Source organism: Dictyostelium purpureum, assembly GCF_000190715.1.
Source record: "Dictyostelium purpureum unplaced genomic scaffold DICPUscaffold_87, whole genome shotgun sequence".
Lineage (NCBI taxonomy): Eukaryota > Evosea > Eumycetozoa > Dictyosteliales > Dictyosteliaceae > Dictyostelium > Dictyostelium purpureum.
Window position 1 is genome coordinate 76,003 of NW_003519424.1, and position 11,761 is coordinate 87,763.

General features: G+C 22.9%; 6 protein-coding genes across 6 annotated transcripts in view; 4 read left to right on the top strand and 2 right to left on the bottom strand.

Annotated features, from left to right (window-relative positions):
* Positions 1-266, top strand: part of DICPUDRAFT_151126 (uncharacterized protein) — a gene marked incomplete at both ends in the record, with an annotated part of 909 nt that extends 643 nt beyond the window's left edge. The window contains one exon of the mRNA XM_003287002.1: positions 222-266. Within this exon, the coding sequence (XP_003287050.1) occupies positions 222-266 (45 nt within the window). The remainder of the gene's footprint in view (positions 1-221) is intronic.
* A 153-nt stretch (positions 267-419) lies between these two features.
* On the bottom strand, positions 420-1,098 carry DICPUDRAFT_77930 (uncharacterized protein; the record flags this gene model as incomplete). The annotated part of the gene is made up of 2 exons (XM_003287021.1): positions 420-695; positions 760-1,098. 2 exons carry the CDS (start codon positions 1,096-1,098, stop codon positions 420-422), a joined length of 615 nt encoding a protein of 204 aa, XP_003287069.1.
* An 827-nt stretch (positions 1,099-1,925) lies between these two features.
* On the top strand, positions 1,926-4,559 carry DICPUDRAFT_77931 (uncharacterized protein; the record flags this gene model as incomplete). Its single annotated transcript, XM_003287003.1, has 3 exons — positions 1,926-2,232; positions 2,546-2,764; positions 2,872-4,559. 3 exons carry the CDS (start codon positions 1,926-1,928, stop codon positions 4,557-4,559), a joined length of 2,214 nt encoding a protein of 737 aa, XP_003287051.1.
* A 556-nt stretch (positions 4,560-5,115) lies between these two features.
* DICPUDRAFT_31893 (uncharacterized protein) lies at positions 5,116-6,658 on the top strand (the record flags this gene model as incomplete). Its single annotated transcript, XM_003287004.1, has 7 exons — positions 5,116-5,278; positions 5,392-5,413; positions 5,595-5,739; positions 5,801-5,945; positions 6,015-6,067; positions 6,147-6,180; positions 6,249-6,658. The coding sequence occupies 7 exons, from the start codon at positions 5,116-5,118 to the stop codon at positions 6,656-6,658; spliced, it is 972 nt and encodes a 323-aa protein (XP_003287052.1).
* Positions 6,659-7,333: 675 nt separating this feature from the next.
* DICPUDRAFT_77933 (uncharacterized protein) lies at positions 7,334-8,444 on the top strand (the record flags this gene model as incomplete). Its single annotated transcript, XM_003287005.1, has 3 exons — positions 7,334-7,496; positions 7,565-7,810; positions 7,903-8,444. The coding sequence occupies 3 exons, from the start codon at positions 7,334-7,336 to the stop codon at positions 8,442-8,444; spliced, it is 951 nt and encodes a 316-aa protein (XP_003287053.1).
* A 1,167-nt stretch (positions 8,445-9,611) lies between these two features.
* Positions 9,612-11,462, bottom strand: DICPUDRAFT_151131 (uncharacterized protein; the record flags this gene model as incomplete). The annotated part of the gene is made up of 4 exons (XM_003287022.1): positions 9,612-9,624; positions 10,410-10,849; positions 11,004-11,207; positions 11,274-11,462. 4 exons carry the CDS (start codon positions 11,460-11,462, stop codon positions 9,612-9,614), a joined length of 846 nt encoding a protein of 281 aa, XP_003287070.1.
* Between the last annotated feature and the right edge of the window lie 299 nt (positions 11,463-11,761).

Genomic DNA, 11,761 nt, shown 5'->3' on the forward strand with positions numbered 1-11,761 from the left:
ACAACCCCAGGTTCAATTATACCATTTACCCCAGAGATCACCATTACCACCACCAACTATACCAGTAAATAATAAGCAATTATTAATCATAAGATAGTAGTAATAATAGAATACTTTTAATATCAAATTACAATTTTTACAATTCATTTTATACAAAAAAAAATAAAATTAATAAAATAAATAGATATATATTTTTATCTACAATTTATTTTTATTAAAAGATTGATAATTTTTTTTGTTTATCTATAATCTCTGTTTATCTATAATCTTTGTTTATCTTTTACATTATTACACATTAATCTTTGTTTTTTTTTTATTCTATAGATTTTATATATAAAAAAAAAAAAAGGAAAAAAGGTTTATATAAATTTTTTAAAAAACTAAAAAATTATTATTTTGTTTTATATTTTTTTTATTAATTAATTATCTATAGTTATATTATTTATAATTTTATTTATTAAGAGTTCATGATTAGGGTTGTTTATTGGGTCTGGTTTTTGAGCAGTCTTATCATTAGTAATGGTTTTTTCATTAATATTGTACATTTTAACTTGAGTTTGTTTTTCTAATGTTGGATAATAAATATTAGCTTTATAACATCCTTTCTTTTTGTTTCTAATGATTTCTAATTTTATAAATTGATTTTCATATGTTGTATTAAATTCATTAACAATATTATTTAATAGTTTTTTATGCTATAAAAAAATTAATTAGTTTTTGTTTTAATTTAATTTAATTTTTTCAAATTTTTTTACTTACATTTTTCTCTATAATAACATTCAAAGATATTATTAAAATAATTATTAATAATGAGGTTATGGAACAAATAAAAAGTAGTATTTTAAATTTACAAAAGCCAATCATTACTCCAATGAATGATATTATAAAAATTATGAGAAAAGTAAAGTTTAAAGTTCTAATTGATTTAGTGTATCTTATGATACATTGATTGATTTTTTCTATAGTACATTCAAATTGATTTAATGATAAAAAATGTTCAAAAATTTCCCTTGGATAACAGTTTGATTGGAAACCATTATATTTCTGCCCACATTTTGAAAAGTCGATTTTTTGGATTTTAAATTTTTTAATATCCATTTTTTTTTGTTCAATTATAAATTAAATTCTATAGAATTGATGTTTATTTATATATAAAAAAAATACAATTATTATAAAGAAGATTATTATTATAATTGTAGTATTTAATAAAAAAATATATTAATACTAATTAAACAAGAAAAAAATAATAAATTATTTAAATTTAAATTTAATTAAATTATCAAATTTAAATTTAAATTAAAAAAAAAAAAAAGAAAAAAGAAAATTTAAAATATAATATATAATATAACAATAATTAAATTGTGTGTGTTTTTAATTTTCTTTTCTTTTTTTTTTTTTTCTTTTTTTTTTTTTTTTTTTTGTAAAAATATAATATTATCAACATGAATACTAAGAGATAATTTTAAAATTAAAAAAAACAAGCAAACATACACACCCACTCACACACACCCACACTTTCTTCAAAATTTAAGTTTACCGATCGGCTTAAAAAAAATTAAAATTTATTATTTTTATGAACCCACACATAGAGAGATTATGTAATTGTTATATTTACAATGATATCGAAAAAATAATATTAATTCAAAAAATTAAATAAAAAATTTAATTAAATATAACCTTATAATTTATATACCAAGTATTTATCATATAAATATAGTTTTAGAAGAAGAAATTTATTATTCTTTCCCATAGTTCATGTATTAATTTAGATTCCTTTTATTTGAATGTTAAAAAAAAAAAATCATGAAAAAAAATCATGAAAAAAAATTTAAAAAAAAAAAAAAAAAAAAAAAAAAAATAAATTTTATTCATTTAAATCTATTGATTAAAATTTTTTAAATTTAGGAAAACCAAATTTGGAATAAATGATATATAATTCTATAAATATTTTTAGCATAAATAATTTAAATTTAATAAATTATATAAATATATATTTTATTTTGTATAAAATAAGTGATTATTTTTTATTTTTCATATCTCTTCCCCGTTGGTCTAGTGGTGAGGATTTTCGCCTGTCACGCGAAAGGCCCGGGTTCAATTCCCGGACGGGGAGTCTTTTTAAATGGTTTTATCTTTTCGGTGACCAGCTTCCCCCAAAATGGTGGGGGAGTAATGATAGCTGTAAGGTAGATTTTCGAATCACACACGAATTGATGTTACCGTGCCCAACTTGTATGCAGTGTGGTAAAACTCATATAAGCATTAAACACTTACCAAACAAAAAAAAACACAATAAACTGATTACTTAATACATCATTAAGGATCATCTTCACTTTTAAAAAAAAAAAAAAAACAAATAAAAACTATGTAATGTATTCATATGCATTTTAGAATTAAATGAATATTACTGTTATGATTATATCTCAACTAAATAATATATTTATATTTTCCTTTTTTTTAAAATTAAAAATAAAATAAAAATAAAAAAATAAAATAAAATAAAATAATTTTTAAAAAAAATAAAATTTTATTTTTTATTTTTCAGTTTTAACCCCCGAAAAAATAATTGAATTTTTTAATCAAAAGAATGGTTCATTGGGATCCTTATGGGAAAAAGATTTTGTTAAATATTTGGTAACAGGTAGATTGATAAGTAGCATTACTGAAATGTCAAATGATCAACTTTACAATTTTTTAGATTTCTTAGAAACAAAAAAATCAACTATGTCAGCTTATTTATTTGAAATAGGAGCTAGTGAAATGTGTCAGAATGTATGGAAATGGTTTTTTGAAAAAAATAAAGTGTTTCCGGATTTATCAGGTCCCCAAAAAAAAAAATTCCATTTATAATCGATTCAAAAGAAATAATAGACTTTATTTTCAAAAACTATTCAAATTTACGACTAATTTTTTTTGATCCAAATAATGACCACCACCACATGAGTCCTTTAAATCCAGAGTTTGGTAGAGAATTTGTTCAAAATTTTAAAATATCATCTATTGAATTAATCCAATATTTTTGGGATAAATTAATACAACTTAGAAAAAAAATTAAGGAAATTATAGGAGTTGAATGGTACGAAAGATTTTGTGAAATAAAAGAATACCATCTCTACTATTATTTATTTAAAAAATCAATAAATGATTGTGATATTGAAACATTAAAAAAAATAGATCAATTAGGTTTCGTAATGCATAACCAGGAATTAAATTATAAACAGGTTCCGCTTAAATCAAAAACTTTCTCAAGTAAATTGTATCAAGATCAAAATTCAAGAAAACAACTTTTAAATTATTTAACAAGTACAGGGTTCAAAAATTTCATTCCAGATTTGTTTGTCAAGTATTTTAGCACACTATTATATAGCATAGATCAAAATGGTGCACCCTATGAAAAAACCATTTTGGAAGGAAAAAGTGAAGTCGTTGAGTTTTATTCAATATTTACCGATCAAGAAATTGAAGAGAATAGGAGTTTAATTAATCTAAAATTAAATGAAACATTATTTTATCAATTATTATTAGATTCAATTTATAAACTTAATTTACCAATTTTAAATTTTTTGTTACATTGTGATGTTGGTATACAGATAAACCCGAAGAAGTTTTTAAACTTGATTTCAAATGACGAGAAAACCTATTCATTCATTATTGATGAATCTTCTCTAATTAGCAATAATAGATATGACACAATTTTAAAGATCATCAAACTACTATTCTCAAAATTACCCAAAGTTGATAAAAAAAAGTTTCCAATCCAAATTATTTACAAATATCTCTACAAAGCAATTATTCAGTCAAAGGATAGCACAATAGATAAAATTAAAAATCAAGTTCACCCAATATATCAGGAACATTCAATTGAAATCAATATTGACTATTTCAACATTTACTATTGGTTTACAAACAAATCAAAGAAATTTTCCCTATATTTTATTTCTTTATACCACACCACATCAGATCTAGAGTATTTTTCAAATTTAACCGAGGCTACGAAAAACCCCGCAAGTAATTTAATTCGAAATGTATTGAAGAATTTTAATTTTTCAATGTTTGATTTCAATTTAATTTCAATTGCAACATTTGACTACTTGTTAGAAAGATTGGGCAGAATTAAGATATTTTTAAAAAATGCTTTATTCTTTTTTAGTATTTTTAGAAATGATATATACATCAAAACTTTAAAAGATTTTTTGTTACAGTATAGTTCGAGCCATACTAGTATGGATGCAAATGACCAAGCTATGGCAAAACATTTTACATCCCAAAAAATACAATCCCAGTTATTATTCTTTATAAGGTTTTGTCAAAATGTGGAAGAGATCAAGGAGATTTTAGATATAAAAAGTCAATTTATTTCTTATGGAAATATTTTTGAATATTCAGTATCCAATAATAACTTTTTTGTTTTTAAATACCTCATAGACAACTATAAAAAAGAAAATTTAAAGCATTTAGATTTAGCTTCAGTTTTACTTTTGAATTCCTATGGTTTTATAAAATATGCAATAGAAAAAATTCCCAATCAAGTAGAACAATCTATAAACGTAATTCAATAAATTGCAGAGGTTTCAATTGGTATTTAAATTTACAAGTATCAGAGTTATTAATAAAACATTTTCCACATCACTTTTTTTTAGATCTTTACATATGCAACAGAATTGTTGATTGGAAGTGCTTTGGCATATTCAAATTTTACTATCAAAATGGTTATCTCAAAAATGTAGTTTTTGATGAGGATTTTTTATTAAAATTAAATGGTTTAAAAGACTTTAAAAATTTCAAAATTGAAAATATATCATCGGTATAAAAAAAAAGTAAAAATAAAATTATTGTAAACTATTTTTTTAGTTAACCTGGTAAAAAAAAAAATAAAAATAAAATCAAAAAAGATTTTTTCATTAATAATAAGGAAAGTTCTTTTAATTTTTTAAAAAAATCATTGGGAAAACCATCCGTCCGTAATTATCTTTTTTTTTTTTTTTTTTTTTTATTTTTTTATTTTTTTATTTTTTTTATTTTTAAATTTTAAATTTTTTTGATTTTTTTTTTTTATTAAAGTTTTTTTTTTTTTTTTTCATAGTTTTATTATTTTTATTTTTAATTTTTATCAAAATGAACAAATTATTAGGTTTATTTCTTTTTTGTTTAATTACAATTGCTGTTATTAATGCCGACTGTGGTGTTGATTTTGATAGTGACACATCATCATCAGTTTCCTCACAAGCTTTCTCATGTTTAGCTCAATCAAACTCAAGAGTTATCATTCAAGCTTGGAGTAAGTAACATTCACAAAATAAATAAAAAAATTTTTGTGCAACCCCTTTTTTTCTTTATGTTTTTTTAAATTATATTTTTAATTAACTTTTTAATTTTTTAAATAATATCCAGGTGGTGGTTATGGTTATAATAGGTAAATAGTTTTTTATTTTTTATTTTTTATTTTTAATTTTATTTTTTAAATTCATTCTTATTAATAATGATTATTATTATTATTATTATTATTATTATTATTATTATTATTATTATTATTATTATTATTATTATTATTATTATTATTATTATTATTATTATTATTATTATTATTATTTTAGTGCTATTGCCTCTGCAGTTTCAGGTGCTCAATCAGCTGGTATTCAAACTGTTGATCTCTATGCTTTCTTATGTAACCAATGCTCTGGTTGTGTCCCAGCTTCATCTGCTATTGAAACTTTAGTTAGCAACCTTAAAAGTGATGGTGTAAATATTGGTTTTTTTTATTTTTTTTTTACAAATTTATTAATTATTGGTTTTAAAATAGGTTAACTTTGGCACTTTATGGATTGATGTCGAACAATGTGACAGTTGTTGGTCCGATACTACCGATAATGCCAATTATGTTGTCGAAGCTGTTCAAGCTGCCGCTTCACTTGGTGTTAATGTTGGTGTTTATTCAAGTATTGGTGGTATGTTATTATTATTATTGTAAAAAAAAAAAAAAAAGATAACTAATCAAATTTTCTTTTTTTTTTTAGAATGGAGCCAAACTGTTGGTTCATTAAGTAGTTTAAATAGCTATCCATTATGGGTATGTTAAAAATTATTCAAATTTATTTAAAGGTTATTGTTTTATTAATTTTTTTTCTCCTCATTTTTCGAAAATTTAGTATGCTCATTATGATAACAATCCAAGCTTTTCAGGTAAGAATAAAGATTTGTTTTTCTTTTATTTAATTTATTTTCTAACTTTTTAAAAAATAAATATACAGATTCATCATTCTACCAATTTGGTGGTTGGACTAGCCCAACTATGAAACAATATGTTGGTAATACCAACCAATGTGGTGTTTCAGTTGACTTAAACTTCTTTGGCAGTGGTAGTGGTTGTACTACCTCAAGTGGAACTTCATCTTCAGGTTCAGGTAGCTCAAGTGGTTCAGGTAGCTCAAGTGGTTCAGGTAGCTCAAGTGGTTCAGGTAGCTCAAGTGGTTCAGGTAGCTCAAGCGGTTCAGGTAGCTCAAGCGGTTCAGGCAGCTCAAGCGGTTCAGGTAGCTCAAGTGGATCAGGTAGCTCAAGTGGATCAGGTAGCTCAAGTGGATCAGGTAGCTCAAGCGGATCAGGTAGTTCAAGCGGTAGCTCAAGTGGTTCAGGTAGCGGTTCAGGTAAATTTAAGCTATAAATTGTATTTTTTAAAATTTTTTTGTTACTAATAATAAGAAAATTTTTTTATTTTATAGGTTCAAATTAAAAATAATTAATTTAAACTATATTAGTTTAAATATTTTTTAAAAAACCAAATAAATTTCCGACTATTTAATAAACATAGATATATATATATCTCTTTACCACCAATACATAAATATATTTGAAAAAATTGGTTTTAATTTTTTTTTATAATTAATAATATTTATTTAATTGATTTTTTCATTGATTTAAATAATAGTGATCATTTTGGTATTAACAAAAATGTGTATTTTTATATTTATTTTCATAATTATTTTATAAAAAAAAAGATAAAACACAAAGAAATTAAATGTTAATTTAAATTATTAAGAAAAAAAAATTTAATTTGATTGTAAAATCAAAACATTTTTATTTGTTTGAATGAACAAATTTATTTGAAATATATATTTTCGAAATTGAAGAGTTAATGTGAAGTTTTCAAAAAAAAAAACCTTTTTTGAGAATCTCCTTAAAAGTTGAGGTTGATTGTTGAACAAATAGTTTCGGTTTTTTTTTTTTAATTGATTTAAAAATATTTTTTTAATTTAAAAATATTTTTTTTTATTTTTTTTTAAAAATCGTATCATTTAAAATTTTTATATTTTTTTTTTAAAAATCAAAAAATAAGAGGATGTTGTTATTATATAAAATATTAAATTTAGCAGGAGATTACATTGTTGCATTTTTAACTGTAATTTTATCAGTTTTAGTATTAGGTTTAACACCAATTTTTACATTGGTTAACTTATTCAGAAATAAAACATTTAATTCTCCAAAAAATATTGTTATTACTGGTAAATATCATCGTTTATTTAAACTGTTTCATAAATAGTAAAATTAATTTTTTTTTTTTTTTTTATAGGTGCATCAAGTGGTATTGGCTATTCATTAGCATTACATTACTCTCAACCAGGTGTTACCATTTCATTGTTTGGAAGAAATGAAGCCAATCTTTTAAAATGTAAAAAAGAATGTGAAGCTAAAGGTGCTGTCGCAGAAATTAAAATTGCTGATGTAACTGATAGAAAAACAATGAAAAAGTATTTAACCGATTTTGATAATAGATACCCAGTCGATTTATTAATTGCCAATGCTGGTATTATTGAATGTAAGTATAGATTTTATTTTATTTTATTTCTATTTTTAAAATTTTTTTATTAATCGAAATTTTTTTATTTTAAATTAATCGAAATTAATTAGCACAATTACCAAATGATTTTGATTTTGAAGAAAAAACACACAAATTAACAGAAACTAATGTTATTGGTATGCTTAACACTGTTTTACCACTTTTATCAAAGTTTGAAGAACGTAAAGGTGGCCAAATTTGTATTACATCCTCATTAGCAGGTTATATGGACTTTTTCTTCCCAGCTTATTCTGCATCTAAATCCTATATCACCTCATACGCATTCACCCTTAGAAAGAGAATGGCAGAATTTGGTGTAGGTGTCAGTGTTATTGTTCCAGGTTTCATTACAACTCCAATGACTGATAGCTTCAAGAGACAAGATTTATTATTTTGTTTAAATGTCGACCAAGCAATTAAAATTATTGCCAATGGTATTAAATACAATATGGCTCAAATTTCATTCCCATTCCCAACATTCCTTTTAGGTATTTTATTCAGTATTTCACCACCAAATTTCCGTGGAGCACTCTCTTATTTAGTTTCATTCGCCATTAAAGATATTTATTTCTTTGACCATGTCGAAAAAAAAGAAGATAAAAAAAATAATTAATAAAAATATATTATAAAAAATAAAATATTCTATCTTATTGGATCTGTTTTCCTTGGAGCGGGCAATGGTTTGGTTAATAGCATTTCCATATTTTGCCATTGTTAGTAGGGACTTTTCTTAATGTTATAAATGTAGTAAATTTGATGATTGGTTTCTCCATTTCTTTTTATTGGGAATTATTATACATTTCTATAATAGCTTTACTGTTGATATCTCTTTTGATGTTTTTATCGATCCATTACTTACCATGAGGTCTGTTTGAGGTATTGGATGATGGTTTTAATATCGTTGATCTACTTTGGATTTTTTTTTGAAAAGTTCTATGTCTTCCATGGCAATATGTGGTTCCTCTATCAATTCATCGCCCTCTTTTGGTTCTTTATAATCTTTAAATTTGTTTTTTATTAATACAGTATTTTCCCAAATAGTTTCGACTTTGTATGATCAATACTATAAATTATTGTAAATCCCTTATTTTTTATTTTAATTTATCAATTAATACCAAAACACAGACAACAATAAAATATAAAAAGATTTCTAAAACAAAATTGAAAGCATAGGTATAGGTGACAGATTGCAAAATAAGAGAAAACATAAGTACTTATGCTTAATTATCAACATAAAAGAAATTCTGGAATTTATAATAAATAATTGATAAAATGTATTATTTTTTTATAATATTATTTTGGGAATCTTCAATGGAAAACTCTTTTTTGGTAACTGCAAAATTTTAACTTCAAAAAAAATGGAGAACAGCTTTCAAATTTTTTTGTATTAATTGCTAACCACGAATTTTTGACTTACCCCTTCTTACTTGTAATTTAATTTAATTTTGATTATTTAATTTTAGTTAATTTAATTTTTCCGAAAAATGAGTTTTGGCTACAATAAAATTTTAGTTATATATCTCTTCCCCGTTGGTCTAGTGGTGAGGATTTTCGCCTGTCACGCGAAAGGCCCGGGTTCAATTCCCGGACGGGGAGTCTTTTTTGAGGGTTTTATCTTTTCGGTGACCCATTGAAATTTTTTTTTTTATTGCAGTTTTCGTCAACTGCAAATAATTTAAGATCTTCTGGTTTTCCGGTGCTTATAATGCTAGATAAACATTAAATAAAATTTTACTGCTTAATTTAAAGCATTTTACTGATTAATTTAAAGCATTTGCTTTTAATTATCTTCACTTTTAAAAAAAAAAAAAAAAATAATGCTAGATTAAGTGGTGGTTATATCCGCAATGATTCTCGGCCTGGTTGTAACAGTGGTATTTATACTTTCTTTATTAAAGAAAAAATATTTTTCAAAATAGGAAAAGCTATTAAAAAGAAAATTAGATAAAAAAATAAAATTAATTAAAAAAGATAGTGAAAGAGATAGTGACAATAGTAAAGTAGTCAAGAAGATAGCAACAGTGATAGAAATAAAAAAATAAAAAATAAAAAGATCATAAATAATCAAAAAAGTTTTTAAATTTATTATATTTTTTAATTTTATTATATTTTTTTTTTATATATGAAATGATTTATTTTCTTTTTTTAATTTAATTATTAAAACTATTAATTATTAAAATTTATTTATTAAATGATTATTTAATTAAATTTATAATAATTTAGTTTTCAAAATACTGATTGGTTTCTCTATTATTGGATATGCTTTACCAGTGAATCTAAGTGGTGGTTTTTTACCTGCATGGTCCAATAATTGTTTCAATTTCTATTTATTGTTTTTTGGTGGTGAAAAGTTTTGATGAATAGTTTTGATATATGAATGGTGTAAATCTTTTATGTTTTCTTAAATCTTTGCATAAATTCTGATTAGTACGGCATGACCTCCTGTGATTATATCGTTATGGAATTTCTGAACTACTAATTGAGATAGAAAAAGTAATTGTTGATATTGATCTAGATGAAATGATGCCCTGGATTTTCTCTAATAGAAAGTAGGGCTTCGTTAATAACCAACTTTTACTTTTTCAAATTATCACTTTCACCATTTGATGATGAAAGGGGTGGGCTATCAGAAGTGCTCCATGAATTACTATTTAAGCTTGATGAGGAGCTTGGACAAATTGGAGAACTTTTATCAGATCCATTACTAGTTGAAATATCATTGGAGTGATTAGATAATTCATAACTGTTGCAATTTGGAGCATTTGAAAAAAATTCAACAGATGATTTGGCCATATCATCGTATTGTCTTTTTCCCAAAGCTAATCTAGATTGTGAATCTTTTAATTTTAATCTTAATGCCAAAATTTCTTTATTTGCAACCTTTTTTATTTCAGATAATTGCTCTGATGCATTCTCCAATCTTGACTCTGTACGTACTCTGAGGGCATTAAATTTATAAACCTGAACTTGAATTTCATTATTAAGTTTGGAGTTTGTTTCTTCAAGCTCAATGGTTTTCTAAATTAAAAGAGAATAAAAATAAAAATAGAATAAGATATTAGTAAAAATAAAGTTTTGATTTTTAATATTAAATATTAATAAACATTTGTTGATCATTAATAATTAATATTAATATTGATTTATCAATAATTATTTCTATTTAAATATTTACCTTTTTTAATTGTTCGTTTTCGTTTAATGCCTTTTTTAATTTTGCTGAGTCAGTTTCTGATAAAGGTTGATTTAGTACCTTCTTCATTTCATTTTCATAAACTGATAGCAATCTTTTTAATTTTAAAGAATTATTTTGATTTTTTTCTAATTTCGATTGAATAACCGCATTTTCTTTTGATAGGATTTCCTTTTCTTCGGAAAACTAAATATTTTTAATAAATAAATATTAATAAATTATAAAATATAGTTTATGTTAAATGAAACTTACCTTCATCATAATTTCATTCTTTTGGGTTTCCAAAAGACGATCAACATCTTCTCTATTAAACATTTGAACATTATTGTTTTGTTGATGTTGTGGACGATAGTATTTGATGATGATTGCGGTACTAAGGAAATTAAATACAGAAAAAACAAAAATATAGAAAACTATTAATAAAGTATCTAAATCAAACATTTTTTATTACTATTAAAAATAAATTGTAGTGTTTAAAATATATATACAAAAATTAAAATAAAATTTATTTAAAAAAAAAAATTTTATTGAAACAAAAAAAATATAATATTATATAACAAAGGAAAATAATTAATGACAAATAAAAAAAAAAAAAAGAAAATATAATAAAATGAAAATTATTATTAATAATAAAAAAAAAAATTAAAAAAAAAATTAAAAAAAATAAAAAACAATACTACTGTTTAATTTGAATTTTTTTATAGTAATAATAGAGTTTACCTTTATATATAAATTGAGTA